The sequence below is a fragment of the Narcine bancroftii genome, chromosome 14 (genome assembly GCF_036971445.1).
Source record: "Narcine bancroftii isolate sNarBan1 chromosome 14, sNarBan1.hap1, whole genome shotgun sequence".
NCBI lineage: Eukaryota > Metazoa > Chordata > Chondrichthyes > Torpediniformes > Narcinidae > Narcine > Narcine bancroftii.
In genome coordinates, this window is record NC_091482.1 from 66800067 (window position 1) to 66818909 (window position 18843).

Consider the following 18843-nt stretch of genomic DNA (forward strand, 5'->3'; position numbering starts at 1 on the left):
GAATGTCTGGGGATTTTTTGGTAGAGGCAAGGAGGCTGAGAGGTGACCTTCTGAAGGTATATAAAACAAATTCTTGTCGAGTTTCTTCCAGAGAAAGATCTTTTTGTATGAATGGTTGTCACAACTCCCCTTTCCTTGCGTAGGGGAAATGAAATGTGTGACTTCCAAGATGCTTCCAAAACCCAGGTACAGGCCAATCAAAAGTGACCTTTCCTTTGGTCGCGGTGAGGTTCAATAATTCCCCTAACAGGGAATTCAGTCGAATTGTCCATGATCATTCCTGCTCCGTGTTCGATGGGGTGGCCACTGGTCACAATGTGTTGTTCCTTCAGTGTTCCACACACATGACCCTCTCACCACCTGTGTCCCTGGAAAAAGCAACAAATGTTCTTTCTCCTTGAATTTGGGTACAGCCTGTACTAGGTGGCCACCCACTCTCTCCACAACTGTGAATGGTTGCAGCTTGTACTAGCCCTTAAATGAAATGGGAGCTCATAATAGGGAGAAATGGGTCTCATATAGATGGGCAAACAGATTAGCAAGAATGTGAAGGACTAAAAGATCCCTTCTGTGCTGAATAGTCATGGCTATCCCTCAAGGTTGAGGCTGATGGGTTTGGTTCCATTTTCCACAGAGTCAAGACATGTATTTGTTTAACGTGTACATAACGTGGCACTCCAAGAAGCACACAATCCTTCACAAATCTATCAACCAATTCCAGTGGCGTGGAAGCCATGACATTTGGAGCTGATGGATTTGTTGCAACTTTCGTCCGCCTTCACAGGTGTAGAGTTCAAAGTAACTTCATCCGCCTGTTCCACCATTGAGGTCTTGGAGCTTACCCTTGATCTTACTGCCATGGGTGACTCTACTAAGAGCATAGCTCCAGACGGGATCTCAGGTCCACACAAGCTTCTCAAGGTGACAATCCACGGAGAAGGCATTGAATTACCCTTGTAAATAATGCAGCTTTTGTCCAAAGATTACTGTTGAGCAAAGGGCAATACAGAAGAGGCCCTTTGACCCATCAAGTCTAGGCTGACAGCGATATCTGTCCTGACCAATTCCCATTTGCCTGCACTATTAGTTGTTAATTCTTCATTGTTTTCTCTGCTCATGATATGTGGCTGTTCTTTCCCCCCACCCCCACCCCCCCACCGATTCCAATTCCTTTTCCAAGGCAATCATCATGTGAACTTGCCAGTGAGGGAGAAGGGGAGTTCCACGACACTTGACATAAATAGTAATATCAAAGGAAATTCTGATCCAATTTCTCATCACTTGTCTGTGGCCTGATAATCTGCTTCTGTCCTTTTCCATGAGTGGCAGCGAATTGTTCATTGTTTTCCAGAAGGCAGTAGCCTAGTAAATAACGCAGCTTTTGTCCAAAAATCACTGCTGAGCATAGGGCAGTACCGAAGAGGCCCTTTGGCCCATCAAGTCCGTGCGGACAGTGACACCAATCCCATCCGCTTGCATGTCCTCCTTTTCCCTGCCTGTTCATGTGTCTGGCTAAATACCATTTAAATCTGGCTATTGTATTTGCTTCAACCAGCTCTCCTGCCAGAGTATTTCAGGCGACGACAATTTAAAAGCCTTGCCTTACAAATCTCATTTTCTTTTAAAAATATTTTTATATATTGATTTTAATTAAAAAAACCTATGTACATAATAATCTCGTGGATTGCCTCATCCATAACATATAGTAATGTACATAAATTTTAAATCAAAAACATAGCCATAAATCATTAGTTAACTTAATCTTAACCAAATCATTAAATCTAAGATTGGATTGAATTAACAATTGACACTTTCTTCATAATATATCAACATATCTCCTTCAAACTTTCCCTCTGTTCACCATAAACCGATGCCCTCTAGTATTTGGCTGTTACGCTTGGGGAAATTCGTCTGACAATCTAAGCTATCTTTATCACTCACAGTTTTATAAACTTTTAAGAGATTGGATTGCCCAGGGTACTGAATTTTCCTCACTTTTGAGACGAGTGGCTCAATAGTACCTGACAGCACCTAGAGGTGCTCCCTGACAATCCTCAGGCACAACTTCCTTGGATGCACAACTATCTCTGGGTCTTCTGATGCCAGCTGCACCTATCCCATTATAGAATCAAGTTCAAGTTTATTATCATCCAATTGTACAAGTTCAACTCAATGAAACCGCTTTCTCCGGCCCGCAGTGGAAAAAACACATACAGACATATGCAGTACATATATAAAAAATAAATAAATACTGTTGAATAAACGTAGAGTCGTGGAGGTTTTGTATGAGCAGTTCATTCTGCCACTCTGCAGTCTCACTGCCGGTGGGAAGAATCTGTTTACAATTTAATTTGCAAGTTGAAGTGTCAACAAGAGATTTCTCAGATAACCTTGCCTTGTAACACTCCCACCACCACAACTCATCTTCTCCCCTACCTTTCCCATTGCTTCTGAATGATTGCAGAGTGATTACCTTCAGTTTTTGAGACAGGGTCTGCGTGCCACACCTGCCCTGTTTATTTTTAAAATTTAGATCTAACTTTAGGCATACAGCACGGTAACAGGTCCTTTCGGCCCACGAGCCCGTGTCGCCCAAATACACCCAATTAACCTACAACTCCTTTGCATCTTTTGCTGAAGGGTGGGAGGAAACAGGAGCCCCGGAGGAAACCCATTCAGACACAGAGAAAGGTTAAAAAAAAAGTCCTTACAGACACGTCGAATTCAGCGTTGCGCTAACTAGGACGCTGACCGTGTCCTGCTAATTGGCTTGTGATCTCAGTGCTCTGAGAGTTTTAGTGATTGAGATTAGTCAAGGCTGAGATCATTGCATTTCTCGACATGAATGGGAGTGGAAAAATAGTGGTTTGACTTAGCAATAGTGAGAAAGTAAATAAACTCACCATTCTCCACAGCGAAGTTATTTGTGCCTCTAATGGGATGAATGAAATTGTTTCTTGTGCTAACAGATCTTCTTAATGTTTGTGAATCTGGTGCCCTCTTTAATTCCGGCTGTGGTGAATCCAAGCGACAAATAATTTCCAACCTATCTTTGCTTCTTTATAACACTTGATTTTTCCGAAGTAGGTGTAATCATAGAACCTTTGTGAAAAAACAATGGCACCTTTTAGTACGTTCTTCAGATGAATTATTCTGTCTCCTAGTTTCTTTTTTAATCCAATGATCCATGGTTCTTAATATTGCACATGTGGAATATCTTTAAAATACGGCCAGCTTCACGCCAAAAGAAATCGGATTCTCCTTGGTTAAAAATGGTGCGCAGGGTTAGGGTTAGGGTCAGGCCTCATGATGCCATTTTATTTCCTTAGGGTGGAGGGAACTGTTAGCTTAATTCAACAAGTTGAATTAAAGACAGAGGTGATTTAAAGAAAAACAGGTCAATCGTTATTACTCCCTGTCATTTCTTCCGCAGAACCCAGTTTTGAAAACCCAGCTACACTAACCGTGCTGACATGAATTTCTATTCCATTATATGCTCACATCAAAATTTCAAACCTTGTCCTTTGCTACATGAACATTTTAGGTTTTACACTATTTATTCTTGACAGCATTAAAACTAGAAAATTGAGCTAATTTTGAATGATAGTGTGAAAAAATAGCCAAATTTAGTTCTCAATAAGTTATTTGATATCACCATGTCTAACTTTGATAGCTCAAAGCTCAAAATTAATACCATTATTGGGTACTCATAATTAGCAAGTGAACTAACTAATAGGGGTTACAAAGGCAGTTTAGTTACATCTCGATAATTCTCCATTAGTCACTTCCTGATTTAATTTACAGTTGAGATCAGTGTTCAAGACAGATATAAATTGGCGAGATTAATTTAGGATTAAACACTGCATACTGCTGATGTGTATTCGCCCTGATGGGAACATTAAGTTCTGTATCCTGGAAATCACTGGAGCTCACACAGTCTCGCCCTTGACTTGATGTCTCTAACATCTACAAATTCACTGACAATGCCAGTGGGTTATATAAAAAGGGGCAATGTGTCAGTATACAGGAGGGAGACAGAAAACTTGGTTGAATGATGCACCAACAACAACTTCGCATTCACTGTTACCCAAACCAAGGAGCTCATTGTTGACTTCAGGAAGGGAAAACCAGAAGTGTACAATCCAGTGATCATTGGTAGAGATGGTGAGCAAGTTTAAGTTCTTGGGAGTCACTATCTCGGATGGTCTTTTCTGGATCCAACACATTAACGACATTGTGAAGAAAGCACGTCAGCACCTCTACTTCCTCAAGAGTTTGCAGAGGTTTGAAATGACGATGGAAACCCTGGCAAATTTCTACAGATGTGTGGTGGAAAGTGCGCTGACTGGCTGCATCATGGTCTGGTTTGGGGACACCAATACCCCTGAGTGTAAAGCCCTGCAAAATCTAGTGGACACAGCCCACAAGCAAAACCCTCCCCACCAAGTAGAAGATCTACACAGAACGCAGCCGTCAGAGAGCAGCAGCAATCAGCAGGGATCCACCCCACCCAGCACATGCTCTGTTCTTGCTGCTGCCATCAGGAAAGAGGTGTAGGTGCCACAAAACTTGCACCGCCAGGTTCAGGAACAGCTGCTACCCCTCCACCATCAGACTCCTCAATGACAAACTCAATCAGAATCTTATAGTGTCCTTAAATGAGACTTGTGCAGTTTATTGGTTTCTTTCTTCTCTCTGCATTGCATTTTTATATTTCTTTATTTGTTTACATGTATTCATTGTGTATAGTTGTTTTTGCACCACAAATAAGTGGTAATTCAGCTTGGCCGACAGGAAAAGGAATCTCAGGGTTGTATGTGATGTCATGTATGTACCCTGACAATAAATCTAAAATCTGGAGAATGAGGAGATATGGCCATCTGCATGGGCTGTAGGCATGAGCTACTGGCAAAGCTTGGAGTTAAGCATTTTATTCCCTGATATGGCTCCTCCTGGCCGAGTATTGTGACATGGCTGCTGGAAAAACAGCAGGTCAAAGAGTGTCCTTTATGTGGCAAAGGCAAAGATACATCAAGGTGCAAGCAAAATGTAGTTAGGTGCCTGAATAAAATGGTGGGGGGAGGGGCATGGAGAGGAGCACAGGCCCATAGGCAGGAGGTAATAGGTGGATAAGGGAGGGAGGGCACAAGAGAAAATAGGGGGAGGGGGATGGCTCTGTGAATGGAGAGGGAAGGGGTGGAGACCTGGAGGAAAGAAGACAGAGGGGTGGGGAAGCAGAAACAGGAGAAGTGATGTTAATGCCATCCGGTTGGAGGATGCCCAGATGGGATAGTAGGTGTTCCTCCTACAATTTACGGTTGGCCTTGGTTTGGCAGTGCTAGAGGACATGGACAGACACATCGGCGTGGGAGTGGGGAGATGAATTAGTTGGCCACTGGAAGATCCTCATTACCAACACGGATAGATGCGGACAGAGCAAAGTTACTCAGTGAAGCGATCTCCCAGTCTACGTCCGATCTCCCAGTGCGTCCAGTAGAGAAGGTCACATTGGGAGCACCGAATGCACTGAGATGATTCCTGAAGATTCACAAATGAAGTATTGCTTCACTTGGAAGGACTGTTTGTGGCCCTGAATGGTGATGAGAGAGGAGACGGGGATGCAAGTGACAAGACTCTGTTTTCAATGGACAACCCGATGAGATTACCCTTCATATTCAAGGAAACAAGTTTGGTGAATGATTTGAGTTCTGAAAGATCTTCCGATCTTGACAATCTTGCCTCGGGTCTTGAGGAATTTTGCAACCAGTTTCTGTTCGATCCCTCCCTTGTCTCTCTATTCCTCCAGATCTCCACCTCCTTTTCTCTCCATTCAGAGAGCTACCCTCCTCCCTAATCATTTCCCAGCTTTTTTTTCCTCCTGCCCTCCCACCCATATTCCCCCTGCCCCTTCTTCCCACCTCTCCTCTCCTCTCACCTTTTTATTCAGACATCTACCTGCTTATACCTTGATGGAGGGCTCAGGCCCGAAACGTTAGTTACCCTTTGCTTTCTATAGGTGCTGTGGGGTCTGCAGCACTTTTGTGTATTTCAGTTTTTCACAACGGTAGCAACATTCATACTCAAAGGGGCCAAATCTGCAGTTTTATTTTGCTTATGGATTAAATTGTTATCTGGTTGTACATTTAAGAACAATTTCAATGAATGGTCCAAAACAGCCTCGCTCTTAAGGTGTGGTGGGAGGGTCAAATTCAGCTGAAGCCAAGTTGTGATGAAGCCTGCTATGAAACTGAAGAACAAGATAATCACAGAAGTTTCCATCCTTGCAACACAATGGAAGTTGCTACAGGCGTCAGCACTTCTCCAAGGCAGAAAAGCTTGACCACACCCTTACAACTTCCCAACAAACCATACACTCGCTCAAAGTTGTGGTTGGCGTTTCAGTGTAGGTAGGCATTTGTACAGAGGAGGATCCCACAAAGAACAAAAATGGTCAAATCTATTTCAGTGGCATAACAGTGGTTAGCACAACACTGTTACAGCACCAAGGATCAGGATCAGGGTTCGAATCCCACGCTGTCTGTAAGGAGTTTGTATGTTCTCTCCGTATCTGCGTGGGGTTTCCCTGGGGGCTCCAGTTTTCTCCCACAATTTGAAACGTACCAGGGGTATATTGTGGGCCGAAATGGTCTGTTACTGCTGTATCCTGTATGTCTAAATTAAAATAGCTTAAAAGTTGCATATATGTTATCAGGGGTCCTTAGAAAACTCACACACTGTTCTTGGCGTGAGATACTGCTCATTTTATCTTGATACTATGCTTCCTCAGTCGTACCTTGATTGATTGTTTAAAAAGTGAGAATCAAACCATGTTTCTCTGACGGAGGAAAGGAAACCGTGACAGATACCTTGGGGACAAACTTATCTAGGAGCAATCCAGGCATCGTGGCTGGGGGTAGAAAGAATAGGGAGTTTCCCAAAGGGCCTTGAAATGAGGATTGGGTTTCATTTGCATAGTCAGCGCAGTTGTCTCACGATGTTGACCCTCGGCAGCACCAACCAGTCTAACTCGCTGCGTTGTCCTGATGGAAACCATACAGTGTCACAATCCAGGTGTCCAACAGGCACTGCATGGCCCAAGGTCAGGTCTACTTAAGAGAAGGGATGTCAGCTGCATTAATGAGGGAAGAACTTTCTTTTGCTGGTGTTTTTATAGGATAAGCACTTTCCAGCCGTGGCTATTGAGACAAGAACACACTGCTGATGTTATTTTGTGATTGCAAGCAGAAACTCATTAAATTTGTCATTGAAATAGCACTATTAACTCCCATTGGACCTGATGTTCTAATAATCCACAGTAGAATCTCACAATAATTAAAACAAAAATGTACACAGAGTTTAACATATTATGATTTTAAAACAATTGCCATAATTTTATGTTCTCCCATGATGCTGTTTTGCAGAACAATTTGCTAACATGTCCTTTCAGAAAAGATGTTTAAAGCAATTACCCTGTTGGCATAAATTTCTACATAATGTCCTATTCAAATGTTCTGCTTACTAAGGTGTTCGACCTTTAGGGACAGAACAGTTCCCCATTTCAGTGACACACAACTTTTAAAGAGAGGAATGTCCAGGGCCATCATCAGGTAGATACCTCATCTGTGATCCACCATATATCTCAACCCAAGGCAGTGTGCCTCACCCCCCCCAGCTGTGCAACCCAAACCCTGGCCCAAGTCTGCCGATCTGTCTCTCAGTGCTGAGTATCTTACCCCTTAGTCAGTCCCAGGCTAAACATCTCACCCCCCTAACAAGTACCTTATACCAGTCCCAAAATAAATGTACTACACCACCCCTCAAGCCAGATATCTCACCCCCAACCTGGCCTTGGATTATATATTTTAGAATATTTTTCCATTCCCTGCATCAGTCATCCAATTCCATGCATTCCAGACAGTCGCCAAGAAAGGGGCATGTCATTTTTTTCATTGATGGTGTTTTGAATTAGATCCAAATATTAGTGGGCATGACATTGGGTTGAACTAAGTCTGATGGAAGCCAGCTCCAGCATTGCCCCTTCTGTTACCTCTCCAGCTTGGGTGTCGGGATTCAATCCTCAATCAATGACTACAGTTTGATGAATCAGAGATCAAATGAAGTTATGAAGACAAATTGTGCGATCATTTTAAAATCATCTACGGTGCATATATTGGCTGCTGTTCCCTACAGTTCAAGTTCAAGTTTATTATCACCGATTGTACAGCATTCTCCAGTCCATGGTGCAAAAGCATGCAAACATACAATGAAACATCCACATACAGACAAAGAATACATATGCAGGACAAGTATACACCTATAAAAATAAATAAATATTGTTTAATGAATAGTAGAGTTGCGGATGGTTAGTGTGAACGGTCCTTTGGTCGTTCAGCGTTCTCACTGCCCGTGGGAAGAAGCAATTTCTCAGCCTGGTGGTGCTGGCTCTGATCCTCCTGGATCACTTCCCTGATGGGTGTACTGAAAGATGCTGTGTATAGTAGAGGTCCTCAACGATTTTGGGTGCCATCTTCAGACCACAATCCTGGTAGATCATGTCGATGGGGGTGGGGGGAGGGGAAGGGAGGGACCCCTGCGATCCTCTCTGCAACTCATAGTCCTGTGGCTCGACCTCCAATCCACTTCCCTACAGCAACTGTACCACACCGTGATACAACTAGCCAGGAGGCTCTTGTCAGAGCTCATGTAGAAAGATGGCAGCCGGTAGCCTTGCCCACCTCAGTCTTCTCAGGAATTGCAGTCGCTGTTGCGTCTTCCTAACAATTGTCTGTCATAGGCAGACAACAAAAGTGCTTTAGTGTGGACTGCATGCTAAACTTTGAAATTGTCATGGCCAATTTGGAGTAAATTGTATCCAGAGAATGTACAGAATCCTCTTGGAGGCTAGCTGTGATATAGTCCTAGACATCATTTTCCGCTGACCACAACTTCCCACACAAGCATCACCAAGGTGCTGCGATTGGGAGAAACCGTCCTGTTCATTAAAAAAATTCTCCAGTTGTTCTGAATTACTTTGAAACATTTTAGGGTCTGGAGGAGAACTTTTAACTTTGATTTCAGCATTGCATGGCAGAAAGTTAAAACATGATGAAGACCAATGGAATTAATGGGTGGGACAATTGGCGTAGTGGTTAGAGCAACACCTTTATAGTGCCAGGAATCGGGACCAGCGCTGTTTGTAAAGAATTTGTACGTTCTCTCCTAAACATTCTCCCCATGTCTGCGTGGGATTTCTCCAGGGGCTCCGGTTTCCTCCCACTGTTCAAAATGTACTGAGGTGTAGGTTAATGGGGTGTAAATTTGGCACAGAATCGTGGGCCGAAAATGGTCTGTTACCGCTGTATGTCTAAATTTCATTTTTTAAAAATTAATAATGGCTGGATTATTTAATCACAATGCCATTATTTGGAAAATCGTTACCAAGTGCTGGTAAGATCTCTCTTCTTTTCTTTAAATACTGTGGTAGGAAGTTTTACATTCACCCAACTCAGAGGGATGAATATGCAAAGAGTGATATTTTTAATCCAATTCACATTGTTTGTCCTTTCAACACTGACGTCTTAGTTTGAACTGGGAATTAATTCACACACCTCAGTGGCTCCGCTAGTTCAGGTACTGCTCCAGGTTGCCAAAGGCCTGGACTCAATCTGATCTGTAGTGCTGACACTGTGGAATTTGCACGTTCTCCCCATGATGGTGTAGGTTTCTCCTGGGTGTTCCAATTTCCTCCAATGTGCGCTGGCAGGCTATTTGGGCCATTGTGAATTGGCCCAGGTGTGTAGTTATATGATGGAATCTTTGGGGGAGATGATGGGCAAATGGCGAGATTAAAATGTGGGATTTCAGATGGAGGACTTTCTGAAAACTAGGTCGTCATCAGCCTAAAGTATCAACTCTCTCTCTCTCCCTCAGATGCTGCCTGACTTATTGAACACTTTTTATTTTTTTATCTCAGATTTGCAGCATCTGTAGGTTTTTGCTTTTTAATTGCTATTTTTTTTAAAAAATTTTATTTGATGGCATTTTCAAGACACAATTCAGTGCTGAATGGATCCTTTTCAGAATGGATCGTGGAGGGATACATACTGATCAAGAACTGAATTCCTTTTTTCCATTGTTCCTTGGGATCTCTGAATAGACCCTAAGTATCTGGATCAGTTAGGAGGCAGGCCTTTGGCTTTGGTTCATATCAAGGAAAGCAGGTCTCACAGTGCAGCTCTGGAATATCAGAAATGAGACAAGGCTAATGGGCTTCATTCCACCATTCTAGGCTGGATGCCAAGTTACTGTGTTGCAAATTCATTAAACATTGTGCCAGTTCCATAATCCCAACACAGGACGTAAGGCCATTTCTTTAAGTAAGGGTGCTGGGGAAATTGGATGCAGCTTTTTGTAAAGTAGGCACCAACAGTTGGAGAAAGGGAGTGACGAGAGGTTTTATTCACTGTCCAATTTTGAATCGTCTTTGTTACATGATGTACCAGCTGTGACAATCTGGAACTTTCTCCTGAACTCAGATGTGTGATCCTTCAATCTGTGTCTCGATGCTACTGGCCAGTCTACAGAGCTTGGCTTGTTTGTATAACTGTGTTGCACTTTCCTGTTGAATGATTTGCTTAACACCTGTGTAACTTTGGATATTTCTGTAGGTGAGCGTCCTGACAACTCTGGAAAGGAGGTTTAACCTGCAGAGTGCAGATGTTGGAGTCATAGCCAGTAGCTTTGAGATTGGGAACTTGGCCCTGATTTTATTTGTGAGCTACTTTGGGGCTAAAGGCCACCGACCACGTCTGATCGGATGCGGGGGCATCGTGATGGCCCTGGGGGCTCTGCTGTCTGCTCTACCAGAGTTCCTCACCCACCAGTATGAGTACGAATCTGGGGAGATTCCCTGGGGACTGGAAGGAAAGGACCATTGCATTGGGAATGTATCAGCCAACAACCAAGGACCAGAGGCAAAAATAATCTGCAGGAACAGGACTTCTACCAACATGATGTACCTCCTGTTAATTGGAGCCCAAGTCTTACTGGGAATTGGTGCTACTCCTGTCCAACCACTTGGCGTCTCCTACATTGATGACCATGTTCAAAGGAAGGACTCTTCCCTGTACATCGGTAAGATATTTGGATATGAATGGTATCAGAGGTTATGAGGTGGTATGTGAGTCATACCTAATTGACTCATTATGTGTACGGCTTCAGAACTCCAAAAGAAATGGGCCAATGACAATTTTTCTCAAGCAAGATATTTCAGTAACAATTGGGTCTAGAGCAGTGGTTCTCAACCTTCCCTTCCCACTCACACACAACCATAAGCAATCCCTTACTAATCACAGAGCACCGATGACATAGGGATTACTTAAAGTGGAATGTGAGTGGAAAGAGAAAGGTTGAGAACCACTAGATTAAGATTTTAAACATGTCCTGATCTTATTGAGTGGCAAAATAAGCAGGGATGGGGTCAATCAGCCTACTCCTGCTTCAGTTTCTTATGAGACATACAGAAGTCCTAAAATCCGGACTGTTTGGGGATTGGATCGGTCTGGATTTTCTGAATTTCTGGATTCTCTGGCAGTACTTTTAAAATTCCAATATAAGGAGGAATAAAGAAAAGATGGAGAGGTAAATTTTGATTGTTTATTCATGAGCAAATACAGCGTGCTTCATTTATCAAAACAAGAAAAATGAACAAAGAAAAATGAAGTCAACACTTGACAAAAATGTAAACATCAAATTTTTTAATGAGAAAATTGAGAGGGTGTAATTCTTGAAATTATGTTGAAAAAAGAACATCGTAAAAGAAAAATACAGTGTACAAATGAATTTGTTTGTGATAAGATTACCTGTATTAAATGTGGTTGCTTGTTGCCACTTGGCATCTGTGGCACTTACACACGTATCAAAATCCTGCTAAATTTTAAAATTTTGAGTTTTTCAAAAAGTCTGGAATCTCAAGTGGTCCGAATTTCTGGCATCTAGATACTTGGACTTCTACTGTATTGAAGATGTTAAGTTCAATTGAAGATTTTGATGCTTTATAATCTGAAAATCGTGATCAGTTCTCATTGCCATGTCGTACTGTATAGGAGCGGGAGATTCGCTTGTACTGTTCATTTGTAGGTCAAGCATGCTCTTATTCAAATTGCACTTTTGAGATGAGGAAGGAGAGGGAGGCCCTTGTTGGTGTGTTATACACACACACACACACACACACACACACACACACACACACACACACACACACACACACACACACACACACACACACACACACATATATACACACACCCACACACACTTACACCCACACCCCACTCTCCTTCCTGCACAAAACGGGGCATATTTTTTGCAAACTTAGAAACTAATGAATCGATGTTCATTTATCACTTCTTGAACAACCCAAGATGAGAAATTGGTCCTTTCTGACATCACCAACCAATCATAATCATCTTTTGCTTCACAGATCAGGGTCTGGTGTTCTCATGCCTAAAGTATGCAAACAAGGTGATGTGGTGATGGTACTAGCAGGCCTGTTATCTCCATTGACTAGATTTCTATTGGTATATATTGCTTTGTATTATGTTACATGGACCAGGCCTGATTTATTTATTGGGGTATAAATACATTTTATCTTACATAAGCTTCATAGTTAGAACAAAACTGTTACAGCACCAGCGACGGGAGTTTGAATCCGGCGCTGCCTGTATATTCTCCCGTGAATGCGTGCATTTCCTCCAGGTGCTCCAGTTTCCTTCCACTGTTCAAAATGTACCAGGGTTGTAGATGAATTGGGTGAAATTGAATGGCAAAGTCTCAAGGACTGAAAGGGCCTGTCACCATTCTGTGTTTCTAAATGTAAATTTGAAAATTTAACCCTTTGGACTCGAGTCCTTTTAAACCTTTCATAATATATACTCCGGACTGGGTCCATGGGTAAACCAGGACACAGAGTATATGCACTTGTTAGTTGTCCTAGAAAACTAGGACATGGAGTCCAAAGGGTTAAATTGTGCTTTATAATATTACAAATTGTGCACGTGAGCCCTACAGAGTAGACTTATTTCAGTATTTTGATCTAGCAAAGTTGACACCTCTACAATAAGGTTTAAGAAATTAATACCTGACCTCTGTTTTGTGAACTGGGTCCTTGCCATTATGGAGGATTCTTGTTAATCTTATCCTTCAAGACAAAGAGTGAGTTTGCGGCATGGTTTGCATAGCAGTTAGTGCAACCCCGTTATAGCGCCAGCGATTGGGACCAGACCGGGGTTCGAATCCCATGCTGTCTGTAAAGAGTTTGTATGTTCTCCTCGTGTCTGTGTGAGTTTTCCCCAGGGGCTCTGGTTTCCTCCCACCCTACAAAAACGGACGGGGGGTTGTAGTTTAATTGAGTGTAATTAGGCAGCATGGGGTTGTGGGCCAAAATGGCAGTAAGTCTAATTTTTTTTTTAAATTTTAAATTAAACATTTAAATTTAAGGCTCTACTTTGTAGTTAGTCAGTGGTATGACCACGGTCTTTCATGTTTCTTTGAATGTTCTAAAGCGTTTTCCAAATTCCGCATGGAAGATTTAAGACTTGCAGTCCATTGACAGCAGGCCCTGGCTAATGTTCGCACGTTTTCTCCTGAAGTGCACGACACTGGAGTGTGAGGCTGGCCACTTGTCAGAATTTAGGCAGCTCTCTGAACAGGAACAAATTCCTGCTGTTCTCGCAATGGCCCTCAAACACTCTGGTGTTAGATCCCAAAGGTTCTTCAGCCGTCCTTTAAAATCTAAATCAGCACTGTTAATGGGGCCACCATCAGGACCTCTTCTCTCCATCTCTGACAGCATGAAGACATGGCCACCTGCAGAGCACACACTAATTATGGCGGTTGCCCTCCAGTACACGTTGCCTACACATCAGTTAGTACATGTCATGTTAAAACATGTGCATGTCATCTGAAAACATCGAAAACCTGAGATACAAGAAGCAAGGGAATACTTCCAAATGTTAACAAATTTAATGAATAAATGCAATAAAGAATGTTAAAATATTTAATATGCTTTACAGAACATTACCGGTAGTCCTTTGTTTAAGAAGACATGCTGTTACGCAGTTCATCTGTGGAGACAAAGGTGACTGCAGTCCCAGTCTGGTAGCGCAATGAGGGCACTGGAAGTCCATTGTAATAACCGTGGCTGCTGCTTTGTGACGCCGTGCACAATTTTCCATCAGTCTTCAAAACTGGTCCTCATAGTTATGAAATATAATGCTAACGTATCACTGACATTTGAACATTGCAGAAAGTGATCCCTAATTGAAATGTATCTGTCTTCTGAATAATGTCTGGCTCCAAGCATTCTGGGCCAGAAGTCTTCTGTATTTACATCAACTATCTATTCTATCCAGATGTAGCAAAAACAGAGCAATCGCGGGAGATGTGTGGGAGGTCGTCGGAAACACTGTTGGAGAAGGCAGAAGCGTGGAAAGTGAGTCAGCATCGGGGTTAGACTGAGAGTTAACCCCTTCAGACATGTGCTCCCAACAATCTTACTCTCAAATGTAAGATCGCTGGAGAAGAAAATGGACAACCTGAGGCTGCATCTGAACCAGAGAGGCCCACGGGGCTGCTGCACTCTGGTGATTACAGAAACGTCGTTCCAGGACACCATTCCAGGCTCAGTAATCCAGTTGGATGGTCTACAGGGCAGACAAAGACACTGTTGCTTCTGGCAAGACTCGAGGAGGGGGACTGTGCATTTACATCAGCGAGAACTGGTGCCAAAATGTCTCTTGTTGTAAAGACCTTATGCTCAGCAGAGATAGAATACCTGATACTGAAATGCAGACCCTTCTACCTGCCAAGAGAATTCTCGGCCACGCTGATTGCCACAGTCTATGTTCTGTCTTCAGCTAATAAGTGTGCATCCATGAAGATGTTGACGGTGACATCTGCAAAGCCAAGACGTCCCACTGTGACTGTGCTTTGATTGTAGCTGATGACTTCACCACGTCAACCTGAAAATAGTCTGACAATGGTTTCAACAATTTTGCCACCAGAGGAGAGAACACCCTGGATCAGATGGACACCAAAGTTCCAGATGTGTACAAGGCTGCACCTCATCCCCACCTTGGTTACTCAGATAACATTTAAGTCCTGCTAACCCTGAAATACAGACCACTGGCAAAATGAATGAAGCCAGTTTACAGGGACAGCAAGCCATAGCTGGGAGAGGGGGAATCATAGCAGTGCTTTGAGACCACGGGCTGGAGCTGGTTCAGGGAGGCGGCCACCTCCAATGGCCATGTAAACAGAGGAGTACACAAGCTCAGTGACTGGCTACCTCATCAAGTGCATTGAGGATGTCACCAAGATCATATGCTTCACAACCAGGGCTAACCAGAAACCGTGGTTGGATGCCAAGATCTGGGCCCTTCTCGGAACTTGTGATATGTTGATTTCAGGGCAGGGAATAAGATGCCACTAAGATCAGCCAGGACTGAACTCTCCCATGCAATCTGGAGGTTAAAGCGTGGCTACGAACAGAAAAGCCTTGGACGGCTGTGTGGCACCAACGACATGAGGCACACGTGGCAAGGGATCAAGACCATTACAGATCACAATTCTTTGGCTTGGCTTCGTGGACGAAGATTTATGGAGGGGGTAAAAAGTCCACGTCAGCTGCAGGCTCGTTTGTGGCTGACAAGTCCGATGCGGGACAGGCAGACACGATTGCAGCGGTTGCAGGGGAAAATTGGTTGGTTGGGGTTGGGTGTTGGGTCTTTCCTCCTTTGCCTTTTGTCAGTGAGGTGGGCTCTGCGGTCTTCTTCAAAGGAGGTTGCTGCCCGCCAAACTGTGAGGCGCCAAGATGCACGGTTTGAGGCGATATCAGCCCACTGGCGGTGGTCAATGTGGCAGGCACCAAGAGATTTCTTTAGGCAGTCCTTGTACCTTTTCTTTGGTGCACCTCTGTCACGGTGGCCAGTGGAGAGCTCGCCATATAACACGATCTTGGGAAGGCGATGGTCCTCCATTCTGGAGACGTGACCCATCCAGCGCAGCTGGATATTCAGCAGCGTGGACTCGATGCTGTCGACCTCTGCCATCTCGAGTACTTCGACGTTAGGGATGTATGCGCTCCAATGGATGCTGAGGATGGAGCGGAGATAACGCTGGTGGAAGCGTTCTAGGAGCCGTAGGTGGTGCCGGTAGAGGACCCATGATTCGGAGCCGAACAGGAGTGTGGGTATGACAACGGCTCTGTATACGCTTATCTTTGTGAGGTTTTTCAGTTGGTTGTTTTTCCAGACTCTTTTGTGTAGTCTTCCAAAGATCACAATAACCTTGCGACAATGATGCCTCCCTTCCAGACAGACTGAACATCTTTGCGGATGGATGAGAGGAGCAGACTGACGCTGAAATAAGTTCCATGTGCCCCTGATGAATAGGCGCCCTGCATACTCACGGCCAAGGTGAGGAGAACCCAATCCAAGGTGAACCCACACAAGGCAGAGGGACCAGATGATATTCCTAGTTGAGTACTAAAGACTGCATAGAACAACTGATGAAGATAGTTACCTTCAACACCTCTCTGCAGCAGTCCATCGTCCAAGGCATCATCCTGGTACCAAAGAGAGCGAGAGTAACAGGCCTCGATGACTACCTCCCATGGCATTAATCTCTCCCATTATGAAATTCTTCGAGTGTCTGGTGATAGAACCCATCAAAGTGCAATTCATAGAGACACTGGACCCACTTCAATTCACCTATGGAAGAAACCGTTTCACTCATGATGCTATACCTCGACCCTATACTCTGTTCTGACCCACCTGGAGAATGACGTGTCATACACCAGGCTGCTGCTCCTCAACCTCAGCTTGGCTGGTGATGAAGTTGTCCTCGCTGGGGCTCAACACCCCTCTCTGTAATTAGATTCCGAACTTCCTAATGGAAAGATCACAGTTTGTCCGGGTTGGCAGCAGAACGTTGAGTAAAGGCACATCTTATGGCAGTGTGCTCAACCCGCTCCTATTCACACTACTAACCCAACAGAGTCATCAAGTTTGCAGATGGCTCAACAGTCGTTGGCCTCATCAACAACAACGAAGAGTCACACTACAGAGAAGAGGTGGAAAATCTCGTGATAGGGTCCGAAAGTATCAACCTGAGACTTTCCCTGGACAAGACAATGGAGATGATCGTGGACTTCAGGAGGACGAGGAATGACCATCCTCTGCTACATATTAATAACTCGGCAATGGATGGAGTGGAGAGCACCAAGTATCTCGGAGTCCACTAAAGGAATGACCTATTGTGTGCACACAATATCTCTTCACGGATTAGGAAGGCACACCAGCATCTGCACTTCCTGAGGAGACTGAATCAGGCAAGGTTACCGACCACCGTCATGTCAGCTTTCTGCAGGAGCTCTATCAAGAGTGTACTGGCCGGCTGGATGGTTGTTGTAGAGAAGTGGATCGGACATCAATCCACAGGATGCTCAGTGACAGAAAGGATCACTGGGGTCTCCCTCTGCCCATTGACATGATCTCCTGTGATCATTGTCTGAAGAGGGTGCGCAAAATCATGCAGGACCCCTTCCACCCTGCGCATGGCATCTTTCGGCTACTCCCGTCGGGGAAGAGATACAGGAGGATCAGAGCCAGCCCCACCAGGCTGAGGAACAGCTTCTTCCCACGGGCAGTGGGAATGCTGAACAACCAAAGGAACTGCTCACACTGATCCTCCGAGACTCTACTATTTATGAAACAATAATGTATGGATCTCTGTTTGTCTGTGTGTGTGCTATGTCTGGTTGTGTGTTTGAACGTTTTGCCACGAGGACCGGAGAACACTGTTCCATCAGGTTGTACTTGTACAATTGGATGATAATTAAACTTGAACTTGACCCTCACCACCCAGGCCATGCCCTCTTCACTGTGCTACCATCAGGAAAAAGGTACCGGAGCCTAAAGACGAGCACTCAGCGGCACAAGGACGGCTTCTTCCCCGCTGCCCTCAGATTCCTGAATAATCAATAAACAAAAGACGCTGCCTTACTTCTCATGGACTATTATTTTAATTTTTTTTATAGTAATGTTGTAAGATGGTTATAATATGAATGTTTTCACTACGACGCTCCTGCAAACACAGAATTTCATGACTTGTTCATGACAATAAATTCTGATTCTGAAATTCTGATTCTGAAAGTACGTTTGCCTGTGTTTATACTTATTCTTAGTCATAAATCTTTTTTGAGTAAATGTCCTTGATGTGATTTCACATATAGCACAGAAATCCTACCTGCTGTCAGTGTTTAACAATATTTATGTTACTTGCTATTCAGATGCAGTGTTGAGATGCATGTATTTGCAAAATGTTCTTTATTTATGCCCAGAGGTTTATCCATATAAATCCAGAGGGTCCCAAGTTCAATATTTACTCAGTAAGCGTGCTGATTAACATTATCCAAGCTAATGGTAAATTGCCGGAGAAAGGCAAAGATCTATTTCTGATCACCACCCAGTGAGAAACTCAGGGGTGTGGATCTCATCTAAAGATTGGTCTTGGCAATGTCATCCCTTGTAGTTAAGGAGTATGAAATGACCTGCGAATGATGTCCACCTCTGCAATTCTCAAGCAAGGATAACACCCTCAGCAGAGGAGATGAGAAGAAAAGACTGGGTCGAGAAAAAAAGAGTAAAATGGCTGCTCATCCACTTAGACAGCAAACATCACTAGTACAGTACACTAATGGGCTGGGATTCTGTTCCACGAAAGAATTGGTGCGGATTTAATCTTCAGGAACCCACTTGTTTGAGTTTGCAGTCTTAGTTATAT

At 43.8% G+C, this 18843-nt stretch overlaps 1 protein-coding gene and 1 long non-coding RNA gene across 2 annotated transcripts in view; one reads left to right on the forward strand and one right to left on the reverse strand.

The window, feature by feature from the left end:
• Positions 1 to 18843, reverse strand: part of LOC138749289 (uncharacterized) — a 73781-nt gene that overhangs the window by 38369 nt on the left and 16569 nt on the right. Inside the window, exon 2 of the long non-coding RNA XR_011348538.1 lies at positions 2904 to 3102. This is a non-coding gene — a long non-coding RNA (uncharacterized lncRNA). The remainder of the gene's footprint in view (positions 1 to 2903; positions 3103 to 18843) is intronic.
• slco3a1a (solute carrier organic anion transporter family member 3A1a) overlaps positions 1 to 18843 on the forward strand; it is a 130852-nt gene that overhangs the window by 9267 nt on the left and 102742 nt on the right. Inside the window, exon 2 of the mRNA XM_069910474.1 lies at positions 10668 to 11133. Coding sequence (XP_069766575.1) covers positions 10668 to 11133 — 466 coding nt within the window. The remainder of the gene's footprint in view (positions 1 to 10667; positions 11134 to 18843) is intronic.